We start from the raw sequence: 22,484 nt of genomic DNA, 5'->3' as shown, positions 1-22,484 counted from the left end.
TTTCTTAACATAAAGAAATATAATTCTTTATGAGTGACTTTAGAGTAGCCTGAAGTCATTGTGTGAAGTGTGTAGCGATTGTGTAGTGTTTGTGGTTTTACACTCTCTCTCGCACATGCACACACAGGCGCGCCCATAGAGAGAGAGAGAGAGAGAGAGAGAGAGAGAGAGAGAGAGAGAGAGAGAGAGAGAGAGAGAGAGAGAGAGAGAGAGAGAGAGGGGAGAGAGAGAGAGAGGGAGAGGGAGAGGGAGAGCGCAGAGGTGGTCTGAGGGGTTTCCAGACTCTTTCAGTTCGCAGTCTTCTGTTGCGCTGTTATCTACGTCAGGTTACAACTCGCGCATGTAATAACTTCAGTTCGTGTTCTGTTTGTTGGTTCACTTTTTCGGTGCGCGAGGTCGGGGGGAGCAGCGGAGCAGGAAACCTGGTGTCTGGATATCTGGCGGAAAACTGACAGCACCGTGAAAACACCGTGAAGCGGACGTGGCGTTCCGCGCGACTTAGTCCGCCGTTGAACAGGTGGAGCTCGGGGGGAGTTGAACGAAGCGTCAACAGGGATGGTTCGGACACGTGCAGCTCCTCTCTGGTTTTCGGGGTGCGTTCAGCGGCGGATGGGATAAACAAAACACACGAAGTCTGGTCCGTTCCTTACAAACAGATATCCTCTCATTTACAGTTGTATTAAACAGGAATCTGGACATTAGAGAAAGGAGCACTTCCCCACCTCTCAGTAACACAACTGTTTGTTACACGAGTCTATGGGGAAACTTACTTTTATGCAACCATCATTTATGTGAAACTTCCAGAGAAGATGAAGGAAAAATGCAAGAACGCGGCGAAGACGCGGCGGGAGAAAGAGAACGGAGAGTTTTACGAGCTGGCCAAGCTGCTGCCTCTGCCGGCGGCCATCACCTCCCAGCTTGACAAGGCCTCCATCATCCGACTGACCAGCAGCTACCTCAAGATGAGGGCAGTCTTCCCCGACGGTAGGAACAGCCACAGAGCTGCCCGCAGAGGGCCTGGGATCGTCCATTCATTTCAGATTCTGAGGACCGAAAAGGAATGATGTATTATCGTGACATATTTAAGTGTTGACATATTTAAATGATTTATAATCGGATAGTCAATTTAGCCATTCTGTGTAAGAAATGCATCAATTTGTATCCAATCAAATTTAAATATGAAAAGTAGCAGTAAAGTTTGTTGCAGTTCCAATTGGACATGCTTTATTGTATAATATTTTTGCAAATATATGACTAAATATTTTCAATATGTAGAAAATATAGCTGTTCCGTTGTGGTTTTTAATGTGTAAGAAGAGGAATAATGAATAATATAAGAAGAACCAAGCTCTGTGTCGTATAAACATCCAACTAATATAGAGGAGTTTCTTTCTATTAAATTGTCTGTATGAGAAGAAAAAATCTAAATCTGTATTATGGGAAGAAATAGATCCACACACTCCTTTTGGTAGGCTGTTTAATAAGGCGTCCTCTGTAACTTTAAAACCTACCTAATTGCTTTATTCATTTACTAATACTTTATGTTTCATATTTAAAAGTGAGACGACCACTCACCAACGCAAATCAGCATTTCTACTATATATTTCATATAAACCAGCCGAAGGTATTTTCACAACCAAGTAACCTAAATATTCTTGTAAATAGATTATATATAAAGCCAAAAGTTGTAAACCATAATGGGTGCATGCATTTTTCTTTTTAGAGCTTTAAAAAACGCCGACCTGCTAATTCATTCAAATAATGTAAGAGCCTTTTTTTTCCAGAAATTGTGCCTGAAAGCTACAATAGTATGATAATAATATTATTTGTTTGTGTTGTTATTGGTATTAGTTATTATCAGGTCTACTTTTCCGCGACGTGTTAAATGCTATATTCTCCTCGCGGTAAAAAGAAAAAAAGTGAGAGTTAGCTCCTTCGCTCAATCATCATCTTCGTGGGCTGTTAAACCAATTTTGTGAATTAGGGTGTCATCGAAGTGTTGAGGTTGTTTTCCCACTCTGATTAAAAGCCGATGTCTCGTTTAAACGCCTCACTCATTCATCAAGGTGAATTATTTCATTAAGGCCGCATGCAGCTCCGCCGGGCGGGTTAGAGGGCAGGCAAACAGAACCCTTCCTCTCTGTCATCACTCATAAAGTCAGAGTGAACACACGGCCTCTGTGGCCGGGCCACCCGTTCACAGTCCAGCGAAGCCGCCGTCGCGACCTCTTTGTCGGAGGCGCAGTAAACGCCTCAGCGGCAACAGGCCCGCTGCAACGCTCACCCCGTGAGACGTTTGAGGCCAGAAGTCCAGAATCCCGACGAAGCTCCGCAATGCAGAGTCGTGGGACATGGGGAACTTTGAGTTATCCAGAGGCGCGCGGAAGCTCTTAATGTGATGCTTTTATGACTTCACCAGCAGCTTTAATGCTTAGAAGAAAAAGAAGAGTAGACCTAGTTATCGTGTCAGTGTAAATATAGACAGACAGGATCAGACCGAGTCACTTTCTCTCGATGATCTCCGGCTGCACATATTATGATATAGTCGCAGCCTGAAGTGGAAAAATACGTGATAATAACTCATAAAATGTAGCTTTTATCATTTTGGATACTTTTGAACTCAGCACAGCGGAAAAGCGGAGCCATCCGGCCGAAGCGCAGCAGCCTGGTTTGTTGTGAGATCAGTAGCTTTGCATCGGCTGCTCAGACAGTTTCATTGATATTTCTATTCACATTGTATCACAAATTATATTCAAACAAGTAAACTACACGGGCTTAATGACACATATGAAGCGTGGACATACAGACCGAACGGCGACAGTTTGAACGTGTGCGGCTTCGGGTTTGCATCTTGTTTGCATATAATTTCGCATTTCATTTTATTATGTTGGTGCTAAGATTTAGGCTTTTTATTTTGGTGACGTTAGTCTGAGTTATTATGGGAAGAAGAACATCGGGAATCCAGTAAGGTCACAAAACATATGGGACGATTTGAGCTCCCATATGTGGGGGTTTTATAACGCTTCTGATATTTAGATACATTTATTTGGATTTAGACTAAATTATAAATTTGTGTGTGCAAGTTTTACACTTTTTTTCCAATAAACAGCAATGCTCTATTGTCAATGAGAGCTTATAATTCAGTAAAAAAAAGAGTAGTGTATTTATTCTCAAAGGAGTTAATTTATCACTGAAGGAAAATAAATAAATGTCATATTTTTGCACATCATAGCCACCATGATGTGATTCTCAGAGATGAAAAGATAATTATTATCTCAAACACAGTTTTAGTACAATTTAGAGGCACTGGTGCATAATTTCTATTTTAAACATTTTACATATAAAATATATTTTGCATTAACAAAATACGTATCACTGCAGTTTAAATGATTCATCAGCCTATGACTTTGTCAGACCTGAACCTGCCACACCTTCACCAAAACCTGAACACATAAGATAGATAAGAAGTACTCTTTTCACTTACGCCCGTCTCTCTAATTTTGAAATAGAAAATAGGTGCATGTTGAGCTTTGGTGGTTTCATGTACTTTTTCTTTGCAACTTAGATATTCAGCATTTTGCATTCACTATTTCCCCCATACCCATCAGTGCCAACATTCCTGCAGCTCTGGTATGAAATTACAACTGATGTGAAAAGCAGAATTGATTCTACAAACTGACCTGCGTGGCAGGAACACAGCTCTGCAGTCCTGTCAGGCTTTGAGCACAACTTTCTGCAGTAAACGATTCTGTAGGAATGAAATACCTGGAAAAGACTCGGTCCTAATGCGGGGCATCTTTTATTCTAGATGTATGCAAATATGTGATAGCTTTTAAAGAAGTTCATTCTCTCTTTAGAATAATCTGATAATATTCCAGTCAGTTGAGCAATATACTCCACCACACGTTTATTTTTGAGCCCTTTCATCACCAGTATATTATGTAATGGCTTTCTTTGGATTCTCAGTGTGAGAGGGACACTGATTGGAATCTGTGACATTGTGAGTCGGCCTCCACCTGATGAAAAGAACACTGAGATGTGGTGCGTAACACCTTGTACAGATCTCAAAAACATCGCCGACGGTTGCATTCTAAAAAGAGGAAGCACTGAGAAGTAGCTGGGGTCATAATACGTGAGGACAGCTGGGTGTTTGATTTTGTGTTAAGCAGCACAGCAGAGCACTCTGAATGCCAGCCTGCATTATGGGGAAAAAAGAGATTCAATTGGAACTGTCAGGCACTTAACATTGCAGTCCTTCCTGATCAGGTGATGACAGAAGCCTCTGCTTCCTCCAATGTTTTCCTTGTTTCTAGCTGTTCCCACACATAACTTTATGCATATTGCCAGTTCTCGTCAAATACAGACGCTTTTTCACTTCTGATACAGACGCACAAGGCAACATTATTGTTAGACGCTCAGAGAAAATGCTCCAGAAGTGTGAGAGTAGTGAGTGTATAACCCAGGACGGGAGGGAGCGGAGGTGGATGGCTCAAATAAACACTCGACCTTTGAACAGCAGACCAGTGTTTGAGACTGATGATTATGTCCCAAAGTTAGGTTAGTGATATTTCTGCCGTGTTTTCCATACTTATGTTACGTTCTTTCCTAAGCCTAACTCAGTGGGTTTGTTCTGAAACCCAAGAAAGGCTTTTTGATAGTAATCTGCAGCGTTGACCGCGTGTTTACTGCGACCGTATGGAGCATCAAAGTGACGCCGAGGGGTCTGACCGAGCATCAGTATGTGACCAGTTGGAATGAGAACGTGTTGTATTTTTACCTCAGCCTAAAGCACAAAGTGGAAAAGTGCCCCAAGAAATGGATTCTATTGGCATGTTTGACAGAGCATGTCTCAGTTCTGTGTCCCAAAGCAACACACGCTCGTGCTCTTCTCCAAGTCTAGAAGTAGAGGCAAGGATAAGGACATAGACACAGTAGGTAGATATGAAGTTTGCTGCTTTAAATAATAACTTTAACACAAATACAACACACTTCAATGAGCGAGAGTCCAATCTGTTGATCCACAAAATGGTGGAATAAGAGCTCTAGTCCTCTAGCCCTCTGGACCATGCGTGCCCACTCTTGTGCAAAATGTTGGGAGCATTTGTTGAAATAATGTGTGAAAACAATGTTATCTTCAGAGACTGATGGCTTATCTGAAAATGGGCCGAAAAGGTTAGTTTGTTTGAATGTTTTGTTGCTGTCTATCTGATCTCTATAAACAGATTCTTCATTTATATGCAGAAGAAGGGTTTTGGTTTCCATCTGTAGTCCGAGTAGTATTGATCAGGTTTAAGGGGGCTTTGGCTGCATGCAGGTAAACAGTCAGTGCGGAGAGACAAAAGAGCATCGGCCCAAATGCAGTCTGGGAACCGCCGGCTATCGCCTGATGATGGTTTAGCTTTTTATTGTTTTAAAATTAGCTTGAAAACTGGCTACTTTCAAATCAATCCGGTTGTACAAGTTGTGCCTAAACTCCAACTCTGGTCTTGTTTCTTAAGTTGCTAATCGGACTGTAGACCAAAAAAACAAAACGTGCATTGTCACTTCCCCTCTCGCATGCAGATAGTTTTGGTTTCTTTCGTCCAGGTCTAGAGATATCTGCCACCAACCCATTACAATGGAGATGAATGGAAATGAATTTGAGTAGTACTTCAACAAGAGCTAGCATGGCTGTCTACAGCCATGCTAGCAGCTCTGTTAGGCTGTACAAAAGCACAGCACACAGAACGAAATGCCAATGGCAGCGTGCTAACATGCTTACAACGACGTGCTAACATGCTAATGCTAACTTGGTAAAATGTTTACCATGTTCACCATTTGGTAGTCAGCAATACAGTGAAAGTAGTTACAGCTGAGGCTGATGGGAATGTCAGTAGTTTTGTGGGAATTTACTGTTTTGAGTCATAAACCAAAGTGTTGAACAAAGCAAAGTTATTGATGGAGCAAGATGAAAAGTGAAGAGTTTACCAACGTTAGTAGAGTTCCTGAAGGGGACATGAAAGTGTGTGCCAAATATCACGGCAATCCACTCTAAATGTCTTGAGACATGGGCTCGTCAAACCATACATTTGCCATTCGCTAAAGTCATGGATGGTACCAAAACAACCACTTCATTCTTGGTACCATCGAGCTCGGCCGACACTAGAATGTGGAGTTAAAACACTGCCTGCCATTGATTGGTCGGAGAGAATTGTCACTATAGCAGGAGTCATCTAGTCATCATATAGTCATCTGCCAAAACTTGCCATTTATAAATAGCAAAGCTAAAGTTAATAGCGACTTATTAGTCACTCAACCTGTATTTTTTTTAAATCATACACTACGGCGTACAACAGACAAAGTGCAGACATTCCTCAGTTTCGTTGCTCTTGAAATGATTCAGCAAGTGTCCCTTTGAAGTCATGTAGTTAATCAGTTGAAGTAAAGGAAAAATGGGGAGATTTGTAATGATCCAAAATATCGTCTATTTCAGCAACACTTTGCAAATGAGCCACACTTCTAAAATGCTGCTAATTTTAAATGAAATGTATTTATTTATTTGTACCGTTACTGGAGAAAGTTTGTCTGAATCCCCGCCCAGACCTTCTTCAACAACAGATCCGATATCCTCTGGGGACACTGAACAAAATCTGCTATTTAGCTGTCACATACACATACGCATTGCTTTATTGACTTTAATGCAGGCCTATTGTAGGCTAAGTGTACACGTAAGCATTAAGATCAATAGCATTGGATCGTAAAGCGTGGTCAGGACATTTATATGCCAGGTACTGATACTAACTGCAAGAAGAGAAATGACAGACTGTTGCTGGACACGGCATGGACAGAGAAACCTGAATAAGAAATAGTGATAATTTCTTATGTTCCATATCATAAAGGAATAGCATGCAAACACACTCACTGACAGACAAGGCTATGTGTTGTTTATGACACAGACCAGAGGCTGAATAAAACGGAATAAAACTAAAATATGTATCATGTGCTCTGACGGCACATATTTGGGGTGTTCCCCGAGGACTTAAAGAACATACTCTCTGCTTGCTTGTAAACAGCTAAAGCAGACGTCTCTTGGTGCAGCCAGGATAACATTTCTCACATTGAAAAAATCTGTCAATCTTGTCCTGTATTTTTGAAATTGGACAAATCTCAATTAATGTGTATTTTTTTCCATCGCATGATACAAATATTCTTCCTCAAGTCCTCAGAGAGTTTAAAGTTTAAAGATGCACAAGATGGCGTCATCATTCTTGTCAATGCCAGGATCTTACTGGATTAGCGCTGTGGACGTCAGCATATCTGGTGTCAAAGTTTTCCCTCAGTGGAGCAAACTGGAAATGATGCCCTTCATCTGCACAGTGTCAAACCTGCATGTTTGGTGTGAAAGCCCAGTGTCTTTATCTCCCTGAGTATTTGTCTCTTGCATGATAGATGGAGTCTCAGTCTTTGTCCCCCTGGCTGTCTCACCGTGGGTGTCTCTCTCTGTAGGTCTGGGTGATGGATGGGGTCGGTCAACAAGGCTCAGTCCTCTGGACAGCATGGCTAAAGAACTGGGCTCCCACCTTTTACAAGTCAGTACAGGAAACAACACACTGTGTTCTTGCTCCGCAGTGTGCTCTCAGTGTGCACGACTATGCTATTATGTGCTGCATGAAACTGAGACCAAATGATATCTCTTTGTGCTCGTGTGTGCAGTGCTATTTCAAATGTTGCTTTGCTAAGCTATGCTATGCTATGCTATGCTATGCTACATTAGAGTGGGGGTCAGCAAACAGCAGCAAGTAGCCTGCCAGCTAAATCTGACTTTACACCAAATGATCAAGGCCTACAAATACATTTGAAATTTGCAACACATCAAAGGTGTTGGGCTTCTTTATTATTCCACCATAAATATAACAGTCAAATACCGTATTTACAATGAAATACTGTAAATACAGTAGGGACAGCCAGTGGTGCTTTAGGTTTTTTACTATCCAATTTCTTTTGTTTTATCAGGAGGTGCTGGCTTTGATTGGAGGCTCCTGAATCTATCACAAAGTCCTTTTACACTGCAAGGACCTATGTGGAGTTTTAGTCTGTTCCACAGCGAGGAGGCCAGACCACGTGTCCGGCTGCTGGTCACAGTCGACACGCGGCGATAATAACTCTACCAAAACTGGTTTTACGATTAAAAGGATTTAATCCCACTGATGCAAGTACGATTACAGTTATACAATGGAGTACATTACTCCTATGAAATATTACAATATTACCCCACTTTGGAAAAAACTACCTCTGGTCCCAGGACACACATCCGTTCCCCGGGGACGACACGCTAAAAGAGGCAGAAAAACGCTTTCTATCCCCGCCCTCATATCCGTTCGAAACTCCTCCCCTTCCGATCCCAATTCCTATTGGCTAACTTCCAGGAGAGTATTCTCCTGTCTGTGTGTCCCTGAGGTCTCTAACACATTCAATGACTGTCAGTTATTGTTTAATCCCTCTATGATAAACATTCCATACAATTGATAAGACTTTGCAACTTTGGCATAAGCTTCATGTCTCAAATTCTACTGTTAGCTACTAATCCTAAAACACTTCATGCTTATCTTAATTATGCATTTCCAAAACGCTTATGATTATGACTAATTATGAATTCTTAATTATGAATTATTAATCACTTTTATTATATCTACTGAACACACAGTTCTATGCTCAAATTTCTTACAGCTAACATACTGCAACGTGGGGCTTTCCGCAGCCTGGACTACTCGGAACCTTTTGAGGTTTTCCTGCCGTTGTATTTTCGATAAGGGGCAGCAGTGGGTTCAGCAATGATCAAAGTGCTGCTGCCATTGTTACCAGTTTTAATTTAAATGTATCACTGAGCGTCGAACCACTTCATGGAAGCAAAAGCAGAATGCGTGATGTTAAATGAATCAGTCTCTGCCGTGGATGATGAATAATCTCACATATGTTTTTATTATAGCAATACTGCAAAGCTTTTGTTTACTGCAGGTAATTACACAGGTCAGTATAATACAAAACTGTTTTGAAATCACAGGTTTTGCTCGTCTTCCCACTACGTTTTTTATTCAGCAATTCCGATTATGGCATTAATGCCAGTAAAACAGAATACAAAAATATAGAATACAATAAAATTCTTATCCCATTTTCAATTCTACTTACATTTTATTTGCGGCGTTGGAGTGGTATTTAACTCGTGATGGTTATTACATGCATTATTGCGCACTTTTACGCACGGAAACCATGCATGTTCTTCAGCGTGTCCAGAAAGGTGAATTCATCATCCGCTCTTGGCAGCTCCTGCATTGACTTTAAAACTCTTCAGTCCAGGACAGTAAAAAGTTCCCTCTGAGGAAAACTCTTGACAGGATCCACAAACTGTTATCGTGTCATGACGGGGGGAGAGCCGCGTGTTTAAAGGGGATGATGACGGTAGTGGATGTGATTGGCTACGATTGTAACAGCCTCTAAAAACACCCAGTAGGATGATGTTTGCTTTCTGATCCAAACCCTCTGCCTACAAATGACTGCCAATGCCACGTTACTGTTACCATCACCGTAGCCTGTAACATACTTTAAATATTCATTTTATTACCTATTTTACTCATACCGATGCCACGAATCTGACATAACTACTACTGCTAATACAATTAGTAGGCCAAGCATATACATTCCTCCTCCCCATGTTTAAAAAGTCTACAGATATTACCTCTGTCAGCTCTGCTGCTCATTATTTGTTATTTTATTTCATTGTTTTAATTCAATTTTTGCTCTGGCTTCTCCTGTGTTTGCTTTCACACACATATGTAACTCTCACATTTAACCCTCACATTTAACCCTCATATTTAACCCTGATATTTAACTCTCATATTTAACCCTCATATGTAACCCTCATATGTAACCCTCATATTTAACTCTCATATGTAACCCTCATATGTAACCCTCATATTTAACCCTCATATGTAACCCTCATATGTAACCCTCATATGTAACCCTCATATTTAACCCTCATATTTAACCCTCATATGTAACCCTCATATGTAACCCTCATATTTAACCCTCATATTTAACCCTCATATGTAACCCTCATATGTAACCCTCATATGTAACCCTCATATTTAACTCTCATATGTAACCCTCATATGTAACCCTCATATGTAACCCTCATATGTAACCCTCATATGTAACCCTCATATTTAACTCTCATATGTAACCCTCATATTTAACCCTCATATGTAACCCTCATATGTAACCCTCATATGTAACCCTCATATTTAACCCTCATATTTAACCCTCATATGTAACCCTCATATTTAACCCTCATATTTAACCCTCATATTTAACCCTCATATTTAACCCTCATATGTAACCCTCATATTTAACCCTCATATGTAACCCTCATATGTAACCCTCATATTTAACTCTCATATGTAACCCTCATATTTAACCCTCATATGTAACCCTCATATGTAACCCTCATATGTAACCCTCATATTTAACCCTCATATGTAACCCTCATATGTAACCCTCATATTTAACCCTCATATTTAACCCTCATATGTAACCCTCATATGTAACCCTCATATTTAACTCTCATATGTAACCCTCATATGTAACCCTCATATGTAACCCTCATATGTAACCCTCATATGTAACCCTCATATTTAACCCTCATATTTAACCCTCATATTTAACCCTCATATTTAACCCTCATATTTAGAATTGTATTTAAGCTCAATACAAACATTTTCGGGAAGTGTTTCTCGGATAATATTATTATTATTATCATATAAAATGATGTAAAAATATTGAATTCATCTTTTTATATAAATAACTATAGTATAGTGGTATATACATACATATCGTTTTTTTGTAGGAAGGAGACATTTATAACAGCCATGTCACAAGCAACAGAAGCACCAACAAAGAAGACGGATAGTAAAGGCTTGGACTTGGCCTTTACTCAATAGTACGACATGATTTATGGTCCAGTTGACTTCTAATAGTTAATACTCAGTGCTGTCATTTTTTTTAAATAAATGTACTCTTTGTGCAGTTATAAGCGTCGAGCATAACAGGTCTGCTGAAAAATGTGCAGCTGCTCTGAGGTCTGTGTGGACGGCTGAATAAGAGTTTAGAGTCGGGCATCTAATTCCCTCTGACCATAAATATTCTGTAGAGAGCTCTGGGATGCATTGGACCGGACTTTTTAACTTTAAACAACATTCAATTGTTGTTTTACGAATTCATATTTGCTCCCTCTTAAATATTCCTGCACACATGTGCCCTTAAATGCTGCACATGCTACTATGCAGGCTGCTGCTTCAAAGTATTCTGATAGATTGATTCCAATTGAAGCACTGGATTAAATAAATGATGCTGTTCTATGAGTCACATATGAGAGGTATTTGGAGTAATGTAATCCATTTGGATAATATAAGCTATCAGACACATTAGAATTGTCAATACAGCTGCTAAAAATGTTAACTGTCAGTATTTTTAAGTGAAATAGTTTTAATAAGTGAAGGCTCATAATTTCTTTTTTTATTTTATTTTATTAACCAATTTTCTCCAAAAGATGATAGTAGATTTATGCATCAAAAAAAGAGAGAAGAGTGTTCGCTGCAGTTAAGAGCATGCATTCAACATTAAAAGAAGAACATGTAGGAAAATACAGATGAGCTGCTGATGGAGTGTTTGCACTGGGAATTATGTTTAAAAATGTTTTTATAAAGAAACTGATACTGTCCAATGATTTTCTTAATTAAAAAGTAATAATAAAGAAAAGTTAGTCATGGGTAAATAATAAGAAAAATGTCGACACTAACTAAAGTATGGAGGCAGGGCTGGAAACTCTCAGAATAATGCACCATATATTCTTACATCTTACGGGTAAATACATTGGCACAGATCGCTGTAAAATAGTTAACATTACTAATTTGTGTCTAACAGTAAGTGTTTTGTTTGGCCTCCTCAGACTCTGGATGGCTTTGTGTTTGTCGTTGCCTCTGATGGCAAAATCATGTACATCTCTGAAACAGCATCAGTCCACCTGGGCCTGTCCCAGGTAAGTCCCGCCTCCTTGACCTCACTATGATAAAGCATAATCAGAGCAAGTGACATATAAAAAGTAATGTGCACACACATATTTGGGATGAAACAGTCTTTCATCTCTGCATGGATTCAATACATTTCTGTGTTTTGTCTTGGTGAGTTAGTGGCGATGTAGCTCTTCACATTTATGAGCGCATGCTGGAAATGTGTGCGCTACAGGTGGAGCTGACAGGAAACAGCATTTTTGAGTACATCCACCCATCAGACCACGATGAGATGACAGCAGTGCTGAGTCTTTGTCAGCCCCCACACCATCACTTCTCCCCAGGTACCCAAAGAGCCTCAGTCTGCAGGCTCTCGTGCACATGTCATGAATACCCTTACTGTACATGTATCTCAACGGCATAGAGGACCAGTGTTTGAAACAGGCTTATCTTAGAGACGGACCTTTGTTTGCTCATTTCCCATGTTACTGAACTATTACACATGTACCTGTTGTCTTGATAAATGAAGTTGAATGCACATTTCCACAGCTGCAATTTCCATCAGTATTACAACAGAGTCGTGTGGAATTCTTTTTTTCTTACAGTCTCTGTGTTGTTTTCATAGTTTTGCCACCAAAGCTGTTTCTAACAGTAACTTTGAGGTTTTTTTAGTGCTGGGCAAGTAACGCGTTATTATCACGTTAACGCATTAATTCATCAAAGCGCGTTAACGCAGTTTTTTAATTGTTTTTATTGTTAAGCGGACATTTTTAACACAAGAACCGGGCACCGAGCGGTGAACAGCTGTGTTTGTGTGGCGTCTCTTCCTTCTGCTGCTGCTAACCAAATGTTATTGCACTTTTGTTCATATAGCAGTACTTTCAAAATAAAAGTGCAATACACTACTTTTGAATTCATTGAATTCTGCGCATAATAATGCGATTAATCGCGATTAACAATTGTAATCGTTGGCCAGCACTAGTTTCTTTTAGATGATTGGATGTTGGGTCTCACAGTAACATAATAATATCTCGCCGTATGCTGCTTTGATATCGACCATTGTTTTTTTTAAGCCCTGTGAGCCCTGTGAGCCCTGTGAGCCTTGCATCGCCCATTATTTTACTTTACAAACAATATTCCTACACTAGAAGACAGAGTGAGAGGCCTGTATCTTTAAAATGTTGCCTGCACGGTATTCTACAGATACCTTGAAAACGATCCCGGTAAATTTGCCATGGTGCTGGAGAAGAGTGAAGAGAGATAGTCCAAACTCAGACTCGGTCCTTGTCAGAAGCAGCTCTGTACAGCCTCTTATGTGGACTTGTGGCTTGAATTGTAGGTTGGCTTCTTTTTTGTAGGTTTCCTCTGACAAAAGTGCTCGCCAAATGAATACAAGTTAAGACATGTGTTGGAGTCATGAGGTGTTTTGAATGCTGTCGACCTACAACATATAGCTTTATGACAGAATTCAGGCCGTATTCTGTTGTTGGTCCTCTTAATACACTGGTACAGGTTGAAGCTGCTCAGCAAGGTGCATATTTGAAAATACTGGTGTGTAAAATCAAAACAAAAAATCTATATTTCATTTATTTATTCACCAAATTTTAAAAAGTCTTACTGGTGACCACCGCACTGGGATATTGTATTGTGCGGGTAATGTCTCTGTGATGTGTGTTTTGTGTGACAGAGTATGAAATGGAGCGCGCCTTCTTCTTGAGGATGAAGTGTGTTCTGGCTAAACGAAATGCAGGACTCACATGTGGGGGATATAAGGTAGGTGCAGCCACTGGATGTGTGATGTGCTGTGCTACAGGTGAGAGAGCAGCCTAAGCCGTCCTTAGGGGAGATATAGGGTACTGTTGGCTTGTTTGAAACAACCTATTTATAACAAACCAGTAGAGAAGTGGATGCATGCAGGATGTGGAAATATCTGAAACATTGTTTTGTTTTTGATTGCTTTACTGGGCAAGTGGATAAAAAGATTAAAGCAATGATATGATATGTTGATGGTCCCTGTATGCGATAAAACATCAACACAAATTACTAACAATAATTAGTTTGTTTATGCTGTTAAATATAATTAACATCAATATGTGTAATGGTATTGGCATATAAATATCAAAGTTCTGGCTGTATTTAAACTTATCATTGATGTTGTAAAAAGCAATTTAATCTTTCCACGAATCAGTTTGCTCTGGCCACAACGCAAACAGGGTAAAGTGACAGCTGTTTGCAGATGCACAATGTCCTTCTGCCATATGAAAGAGATTGTTTGCTAACACTTTCCAAAACGCTTTAAATATCTTAGCCCTGTTTTACTGCAACATTCAGAAAACAGAGGTTACAAACGTCATTATTCTTTTGGCATACTGCAGCTTTTCCCCTGCACGGAGACAGATCAATCATTCAGCACTGATTGGGTGGTAGCATGTCCTCTAAAGGAGTAGCTGCTTGACTACCCGTGAACATAACAAACGGAACACAAGAGCCAGCTGGGTAAGCAGTTAGGGGGCTACACATGCACTCAGAACTGGAGTTACATCCAAATAACTGCTATTTCATCTTCATATGTGCCTCATATGTGCCTCTAACAGGATTTGTTATTTGCACATACTAAAGGTTAAGGCTGTTAGGGATGAGTTACACGTCCAGTTGGTAATTATATGTCTAGACCCTAGGCTCAGGATCAGACAACAGGGCAAACCAGGGGCTCTTGCTGTCCAACCACAAAACCTGTAACAGCCAGCCTGAGCACTGCAGTGGTCCCACGACAACTACACTGTACAGGTCCTGCACAGGTATGCGCTCAGCATCGCGGTGGAGCATGGCCCACTATCTAATAAGCCTTCTAAAATGATGCGGAAAAACCTTAACGACAAAACTTCGGATCATAACAAAGACATGACTGTTGTGTTTTGGAAGGCCAGGTTAAGTGTGCTTTGATGCTGCCAGCAAGAGCAGCAGAGCTATACTTTGGCAGCATTGTATTGGGGTATCTGAGCAACAAAGGTTAAAAAAAGGTTAAGTTTGGTACAAACCCTTTCTGTCACTCTGAATCCCTTTGATTGAGTACAAGTGTAACGGCATTCGTGTCACGCTGTGGCTTCTCAGGTCATCCACTGCAGCGGTTACCTGAAAGTGCGTCAGTACATGATGAACATGGCGCCGTATGAATCCAGTTATCAGACTGTGGGTCTGGTGGCAGTCGGTCACTCCCTGCCCCCCAGTGGTATCACCGAGATCAAACTCCACAGCAACATGTTCATGTTCCGGGCCAGCCTGGACTTAAAACTCATTTTCCTGGACACAAGGTAGGACAGAGCAAGAGGGTAAAAAGATTAAAGCAATGATGTCATGATATGTTGATAGTTGTGTAGACTGCTGGATTGTTAACTGGACATTGTGATGCACTTGAGCACACTGATCACAAAATCAACCCCCTGACTGTTAGCTTGTGCCCTCTCTCATGTGTGCTGGAGCCAGGGTGGCAGAGCTGACAGGCTATGAGCCTCAGGACCTGATAGAGAAGACTCTCTACCACCACGTCCACGCCTGTGACGTTTTCCATCTACGCTATGCTCACCATTTATGTGAGTCCTCCAAATCCTTCGTAAGACTTGGGTGGGAGAGTAAATATAAGTTAAGTGACAAATCAGCAATGATCAATGCTCAATGTCATGGCTCAGAAAAACTGCAAGCTTGAACCCCATAACATGACTCACAGGTCAAGATACAAAGTTCATGACATGACTCACAGGTCAAGATACAAAGTTCATGACATGACTCACAGGTCAAGATACAAAGTTCATGACATGACTCACAGGTCAAGATACAAAGTTCATAACATGACTCACAGGTCAAGATACAAAGTTTACTTGAAACCAAAAAACAGGCCAAAACCAGGTAGGCAGTCAGAACAGGCAGACTTATTCAGAAAGGGTTCGGTAGAAAATCATAAATCCATGGATCAGGCAAGCAGAACAAAGTCTGGAATATATAACAGGTGAATAGGTAAGTGGGTGATGGGTATGGCAGGAAAAGGGGTTACTGCAGGGCAGGAGGGAGTGATCTGAAATGACAGGAGAGTTAGTATAGCAGTGTAAACAGAGCAGGCAGCAGACGGAATGATGCAAGCTCTCCTTGTCTGGCTTGAGCCGGAAGATGGAAGGTCAGGTGGATCCTCATGGAGCGAGGAAGGCAGAGGGGGAGTACAGCTGGGTTGATGACCTTGGAGATGAGTAAAAGAGTCACGAACCATGGAGCTAACTTCCTGGGCTTGACTCTGAGTAAGTAAGTCCTGCATGGATAACCAGACATCCTTTACCGGGAGGTAGCAGGGAGCACGAATGCAGTGTCTGTAGCCACTCTTCTGGTCGTGGTCAGAGGTACGAAGAGGAATAGAAAGGTTCTGCATCCATATGCAGCAACAGCAACCAATGAAAGCCTGGAATGAGGGACTGCTGGCCATCCATTCCTGCTCAGGAAGGAAAGGATGATGATAACCTCAAGAGCACTGATGGGGGTAAGTCCAGTGGCAGAGCTGGGATGAGTGCTATGGGCGTACCCAAAGCAGTTGTATGGACTAGGAAGAGAAGTTGAGTGGGAGCATTGCAGAGCCATCTCCATCTTCTGGTTCTTGCAATCCATTGAACTGAAGGTGGAAAGAAGATGACATGCTGATGGTGGCTCCCAGGAGGGTATGCCAGCCAAGAAGAGTGACCCTGTTGCAGATCCTGGGAGCGGAGGTTAGCTGGCACAAAGAGATGGTTGGTGGGACAGGCACCGGGAGCAGAAAACCCAGCCTTTTATCTTGACCTCTACTGCCCAGGTGATGGCAATGACAAAGCAAGTGGAGGGAAGGTTGGACAGCAGAACTTTCAGACTGGAACTAGTGAGAGAGGGATCAGGTTTGATGTTTTTGGACTGTGGGCATAAGAAGAGTGAGAAGTTGATGAGGGCCATGAGAGGAGCCGCCACTGCACTGTACTTCCTGATAAATCGCCACTAGAAGTTGGCAAAGTGCAAGAAATGCTGTCGTTGATTGTGAGAAAAGGGTATGGGCCAGTCCAAGACTGTCTTGACTTTGGAAGGATACACCTAGATAATCCCTGCATTGACAAAACCCAAGAAATGACAACTCTGAGAAATAAAAGTCACATTTCATGGCCTTGATGGCCTCTTCAGAAGCCTTTGGAGAACGCGCCGCACATGTTGCACATGCTCCTGCTTGGACTTCAAGATAGACAAACACACAGAAGTGGCGTTTGCTGAAGCAAAAGGCATGATAAGGTACTCATGAATTCCATTGGGTGTGTTACATGCAGTCTTCCATTCATCCCCCTCCCTGATACGCACAACATGATAGGCATTTCTAAGGTCAAGCTGAGAAAACAGGGTAGCCCATTGTAGCAGTTCAAAAGCAGAAAACGGACGATGGACGGGCGACTGTGGCTAAGTGGAGAGCAGGTCCTTCAATCAGAGGATCGGCAGTTCGAACACTTTCTAGAGTTCTGTGGTGAATAGCTTCTCTGAGTGGCAGATCTGAGATTTTCTCTCCCATTCGGCAGTGGCCCAGTCCCTGGCCCAACTAGTAAGCACGGAGATGCTGTAGGCCACCCTGGATCACTCAGATGGGAAGGAGGAAGGCTGGAGCTAGAACATGAGGCAGCATTGGTGGAGAAAAGACCAACAAGCCCTTGGAGCTCTTAAATAGGGTTTTGGAATTGAGAGCCGTGGTTCAGCCGCAGAAGGTGGATGGGCTGGAGTACTGAGTGGAGGAACCGCCACCGGGTCCTGTACCACCATGGAGAGCTGCTGAACTTGTGGAAATGGCCTGGTATTTATATACTGCAAGACTAATGAGGGAAATGGGAACAGTCAAGTGAGAAGGAGGGCGGGGATTGTTAGGTGAGTAGAACGGTAAAGAAACGTGTTACTGCAGGAGTGGCTGGATATAAGTGATAGGACAGTTAGCATGTTCCAGGTAAAACAGCAGGCAACATACATATAAGGAGCTGCGGAGGTCGTGACAGACGAAGTAAACTCGCAAGGGGCCTTAACAGAATATTGCAAACATTTGGGAAGATCTGAGCACAACCGAGGAAATAGACGCAAAAATAGCTAAGACGGTGCTGTCATCATGGCGCATGTATACCACAACAATAATGTTTTATACTTAAAACACAGTTAACTTTGGCTGCATTGTGGTCTTCTAAAGCAGCTATAATTGATACTTTATGAAAATGAAATGACTACACAAGAAAAAATATGACTCATTGTTTAGCTTCATGTTGTTTTCGGCAACAGAAGGCAACTGTTCTGAGAGGAAAAGATGTAAAAACCCACGATACACGACCTGCTGAGCACCAAACAGCAGACACATGTAGAGACGAGCTGGTGAACATAATGGTGCATTTAAAGCCAGATATTTCCTTCAGGAGTTGGCAGAACAATTAGAGTTAAGAGAGAGAGCGATGACTGGGCTTACATTTGCCAGGTGGCCAGAAACATGACTCTAAACCAATAATAATGCTGCACCGCAACTACTGAATGTGTAAGTAAGCAACTGTTTGCGATCAAGTCGCCGTTTAAACTATAAATATAATATGGCAGTGTTTTGTTCACAGCTTATTTTTTCTGCCCCCAAGTGGCAAAAAACCTGTCATTGCAGGTTACATTCCGTTGAGAAATGTTTCTTTTGCTTCTTTTGAATGACTGATGCATAATGCTGGTTATAACAAGAGGCCCTTCCTGTAGATGTCTAAGGGGCAGATTGTTCTCTTTGATCCTGATCTATGTGTTCCCTGTAGTGCTGGTGAAGGGGCAGGTCACCACTAAGTACTACCGCATGTTGTCAAAGCACGGAGGCTGGGTGTGGGTGCAGAGCTACGCCACCATCGTCCACAACAGCCGCTCCTCCAGACCTCACTGCATTGTCAGCGTGAACTACGTCCTCACGTGAGTAGGTTGACTTCCCCCAGTGATTCTCCATGTAAAACCTCCAGTTCAACCAGTACCAAGATACACAGTGCCTTCCTGTTTGCACACAGTGACGTCGAGTGCAAGGATCTTCGGTTATCTGAAGACCAGAGTCGTGCCACTAAGCCGGGTCTCAGTCTGACTTCAGTTCAGGACCACCGCAAACAACTCAGAACCAAAGCAGTCAAGATGAAGACCAAACTTAGAGCAGCTCACTATCCTGAGGTGGGCCTTCCACTTGGCCTCCTGACTAACTCTGACTTCACACTGGAAAATGATTTGTGCCCCTGATTTTAAAGAAAATAATATAATCCTAAGGATGTAATTAAGGATTCCACTACTGCTGTACATTGTATTTCTGTGCTTTCAGTAGTTTCGTTTTTTTGTTCCCTTCTCTATGCTGTTTTGTGTTTGTTTATGGATAGCAGCAGGCTGCTAGCCTCTTCCAGCCGGACCACTCGAGCTGCTCCACACAGAGGGGGCTGTGGAAGGAGAGGTCCCCGTACCCACTGACCTCCTGCAGGGAAAGGAGCTCCAGCTTGAGTCCTGAAGCAGGACAGGTGTCCTGCGGCCCCACATACAACCTGACCCTGCACTACCCCTACAATCACCGGCATCTGGATGCTCAGAGCCAGCTTCCCAGCTCAGGTCCGTCCCCCCAGCTGGCTCAGCAGATCATCGGCTCCCTGCACAGCAGAGGGTCTGTTGGGTGGAACATCAACAGCCCCCCAGCAACAAATAAGTACACAGGTACACTCTTTATGTAACACAGTTGAGTTTCCTCAATTAAGCCACGTTAAAAGGTAGTTGGATATTCTGTACGTTTCCTGCATTTGATCAAAAACACAGTTAGCTCCTGATGCTGCCCCTCCACTCGCTCTGCAAAAGTTCTGGTGTAATTTCAGCTTCTGAATATTGTTTTTCTTGATCAGTTCCTGTGCTGGCAGCTGACCGCAGGCACCCCGATGAGCTCTACCATGATTGTTCCGGCAGCACAAACCCAAATTCTACCAGCAGGCTGAAGGAAGAACCCTACGAACATTACACGCTTGTCCACAGCGAGCTGCCTGAGGTTTGTCTACACCCCCGTCCTCACGCTGCCAAGGACGGTAAGCGCTTTGGCCAGGAGGTCCGACAAAACACGAGAGGTGCCGAAGGACCTCGAGGTGTCCGGGCCGTCGCCTGCCCTTTGCTCGGCGGCCTGGTACCGGGTAAAGCTGAGCAGGGCGGCTCGCTGCACGGCGCAGGCCAGCCTCTCCCCGTGCAGATGGAGTTGGAGCAAAGGAGGCGGTGTATGATGGAGGCTCCCTACAGCCATCCGGCCACAGCATATCCACAAGCTGCCGATGGCCTCCAGCAGCACGGAGCTGCTGCGGAGCTGCAGCCCATGTCTGCTGAGGAGGACAGGAGAATGTTGATGGGTATGGGGGTCGGGGTTGGACTTCCAGCCCAAGCCCCGTACATGTCTTTGAACTTTCACAAGGTCCTGGGCAAACACGGTTCCATTAAAGCCCCCGCTTATAGCACACTGAGACAGATAACCGACAGCCAATGTTACCACGGCAAAGAGACGGCCTCTTACAGCTGTAACAGCCAGAGCCCCAGCTCCGGCTCGTCACCGGAGAGCCACAGAGAAATCCCGCATTACATCGGCACATCCGTCATCATCACGAATGAGAGGTGACCCAGGACAGAAGCTCAGGAGTCTCTGAGTGCTTCACAGACTCTAGCCAGGGTCCTTTCTCTTCGACGCGTCCACTTTGCACTCCTGCAGGACAGTTTGACACACAATAGGACATTACAGCTGTGAGCTTTTCTTCTCCCATGTCGTCCGTCATATTAAATACGTTCTATAGAATAGATATGTAAAACATCTTTCGCAAGGAAATTTGATTAACTTTCAAACTTTTTATTATTATTATTATTATTATTAATAAACCCAAACTTCGGGCCTAAACGTTATACATGACTTCAACCTGATTTTGTTCTCAAAGAATCTTTTAATTTACACGTTTAATTTCTGTATCTACACATTTAATTTAAACACAATCTACACACAACCCATCCTAATTTAAATGTGAGTTTCAGCGATGTTTGAAATTTTCGATGATTTTTCATATATGCCCAGCATACATCAATAAAATCTCAAAATTTTGATTATTTTTTGAAAATTAAATTACAACAATAGCTAACAGATTTGCACCTTCTGCTCTAGCAGCAGTGTAGTACAACCACGTGTGTGTGATGCAGCAACAAGCCTCTGCTACAGCAGCTCTTCACTAAAATCGACTTTTATTTAACAGGCAAACATAATTAATCAGGGCAGGATTTTGTCTTTAATTGCACTATTTATTCCACGTTATATATTTATTGCATAACTTAAATCACTTATCAGCCATTTCCACACTCACAATATGGTGCAATTGAGTGGGCCGGCTCGGGACTGTTTAGCATGATGTAAAGTTAGCAGCCCCCAGAGGCTGAAACATTCATTACACTCAACTCTGTGACTGGGAAGTTTGCATTTGGAGAATGGAATTGGTGTCATGGAAACATGTCTGTAGACAATAAAATGAAGGATATTTTAAAGGAAAACGATGGTTTATTGCAATTTGGGTTTTATTTCCATAGCTCTGGTGATGGGTTATGATAAGACTGCACTCACCAACATGAACATGAACACGGTGACATCACCAGGGGCGTGAATACGGACAATGCAAGCAGTGAGGTTGCAATGGGGCACATAGGGAGGGAGCGGCAGACCCTCCATGTTCAGTAAGGAACGGGTTACTTACTTATCATCAGTGCTACTTGCTACATACTCCTTTCAAAGTAAGGGAGTATTTTGGTAAAATAGTCTGTAGCGACAACAAAATGATATACTTACTGTAAGGGCCAAGACAGATGCAGTATACTGTCGCTTTTATAATCACGTCAAAAGCTTGTGACAAAATAAATAAATGAATTTCCAGGAATAAACACTTCTTTTTGTTAAGCTCTTACTCTCACCACCAACTATTCATTGTCATGTTTTGCAGCTGTGAGCAGCTCGTCCATTTCCTCTCGGCTTTGCTTTGGACAACATTGCACATTAACATCACAGTCAAAAATCAAGTGCACGCTAACTTTTTGTCACTGTGAACACCCTACAAATCCTAATCCTCAACAGATTTTGACTCTAGAGTCCACACTGTAGAGTCCACAGAGTCAAAGTCTGCTTAGAATCTGTTCAGAATTAGGGAATAGTTTATGACATGGACATGGATGAGCACTGGTGCAGGCAACTGTGTTTAAAGGTCACATACTTGGTTGAATGGAGATCGACTGTGTGCATATAATAAAGTTTGACATGTGTGTCTGGAAGGTCCAGCAGCTGGTTTCAATTTCTTGATAGATTTTTTATTTTTTTTTATTTCACTCTTATCAGAAGGTGTAAATCATATAAAGTACAGACCTATCCACAGGC

The 22,484-nt window shown here is 42.3% G+C and overlaps 1 protein-coding gene across 1 annotated transcript; it reads left to right on the top strand.

Annotated features, from left to right (window-relative positions):
- Positions 1-809: 809 nt before the first annotated feature.
- sim2 (SIM bHLH transcription factor 2) lies at positions 810-20,702 on the top strand (the record flags this gene model as incomplete). The annotated part of the gene is made up of 11 exons (XM_079284028.1): positions 810-984; positions 7,485-7,567; positions 11,980-12,069; positions 12,276-12,384; positions 13,728-13,813; positions 15,152-15,351; positions 15,524-15,630; positions 18,850-18,997; positions 19,090-19,243; positions 19,447-19,768; positions 19,951-20,702. The coding sequence occupies 11 exons, from the start codon at positions 810-812 to the stop codon at positions 20,700-20,702; spliced, it is 2,226 nt and encodes a 741-aa protein (XP_079140154.1).
- Between the last annotated feature and the right edge of the window lie 1,782 nt (positions 20,703-22,484).

This window comes from Melanostigma gelatinosum, assembly GCF_949748355.1.
Source record: "Melanostigma gelatinosum genome assembly, chromosome: 14".
Lineage (NCBI taxonomy): Eukaryota > Metazoa > Chordata > Actinopteri > Perciformes > Zoarcidae > Melanostigma > Melanostigma gelatinosum.
The sequence above is the reverse complement of the archived record's forward strand: the minus strand, read 5'-3'. Positions and strand labels throughout refer to the sequence as shown.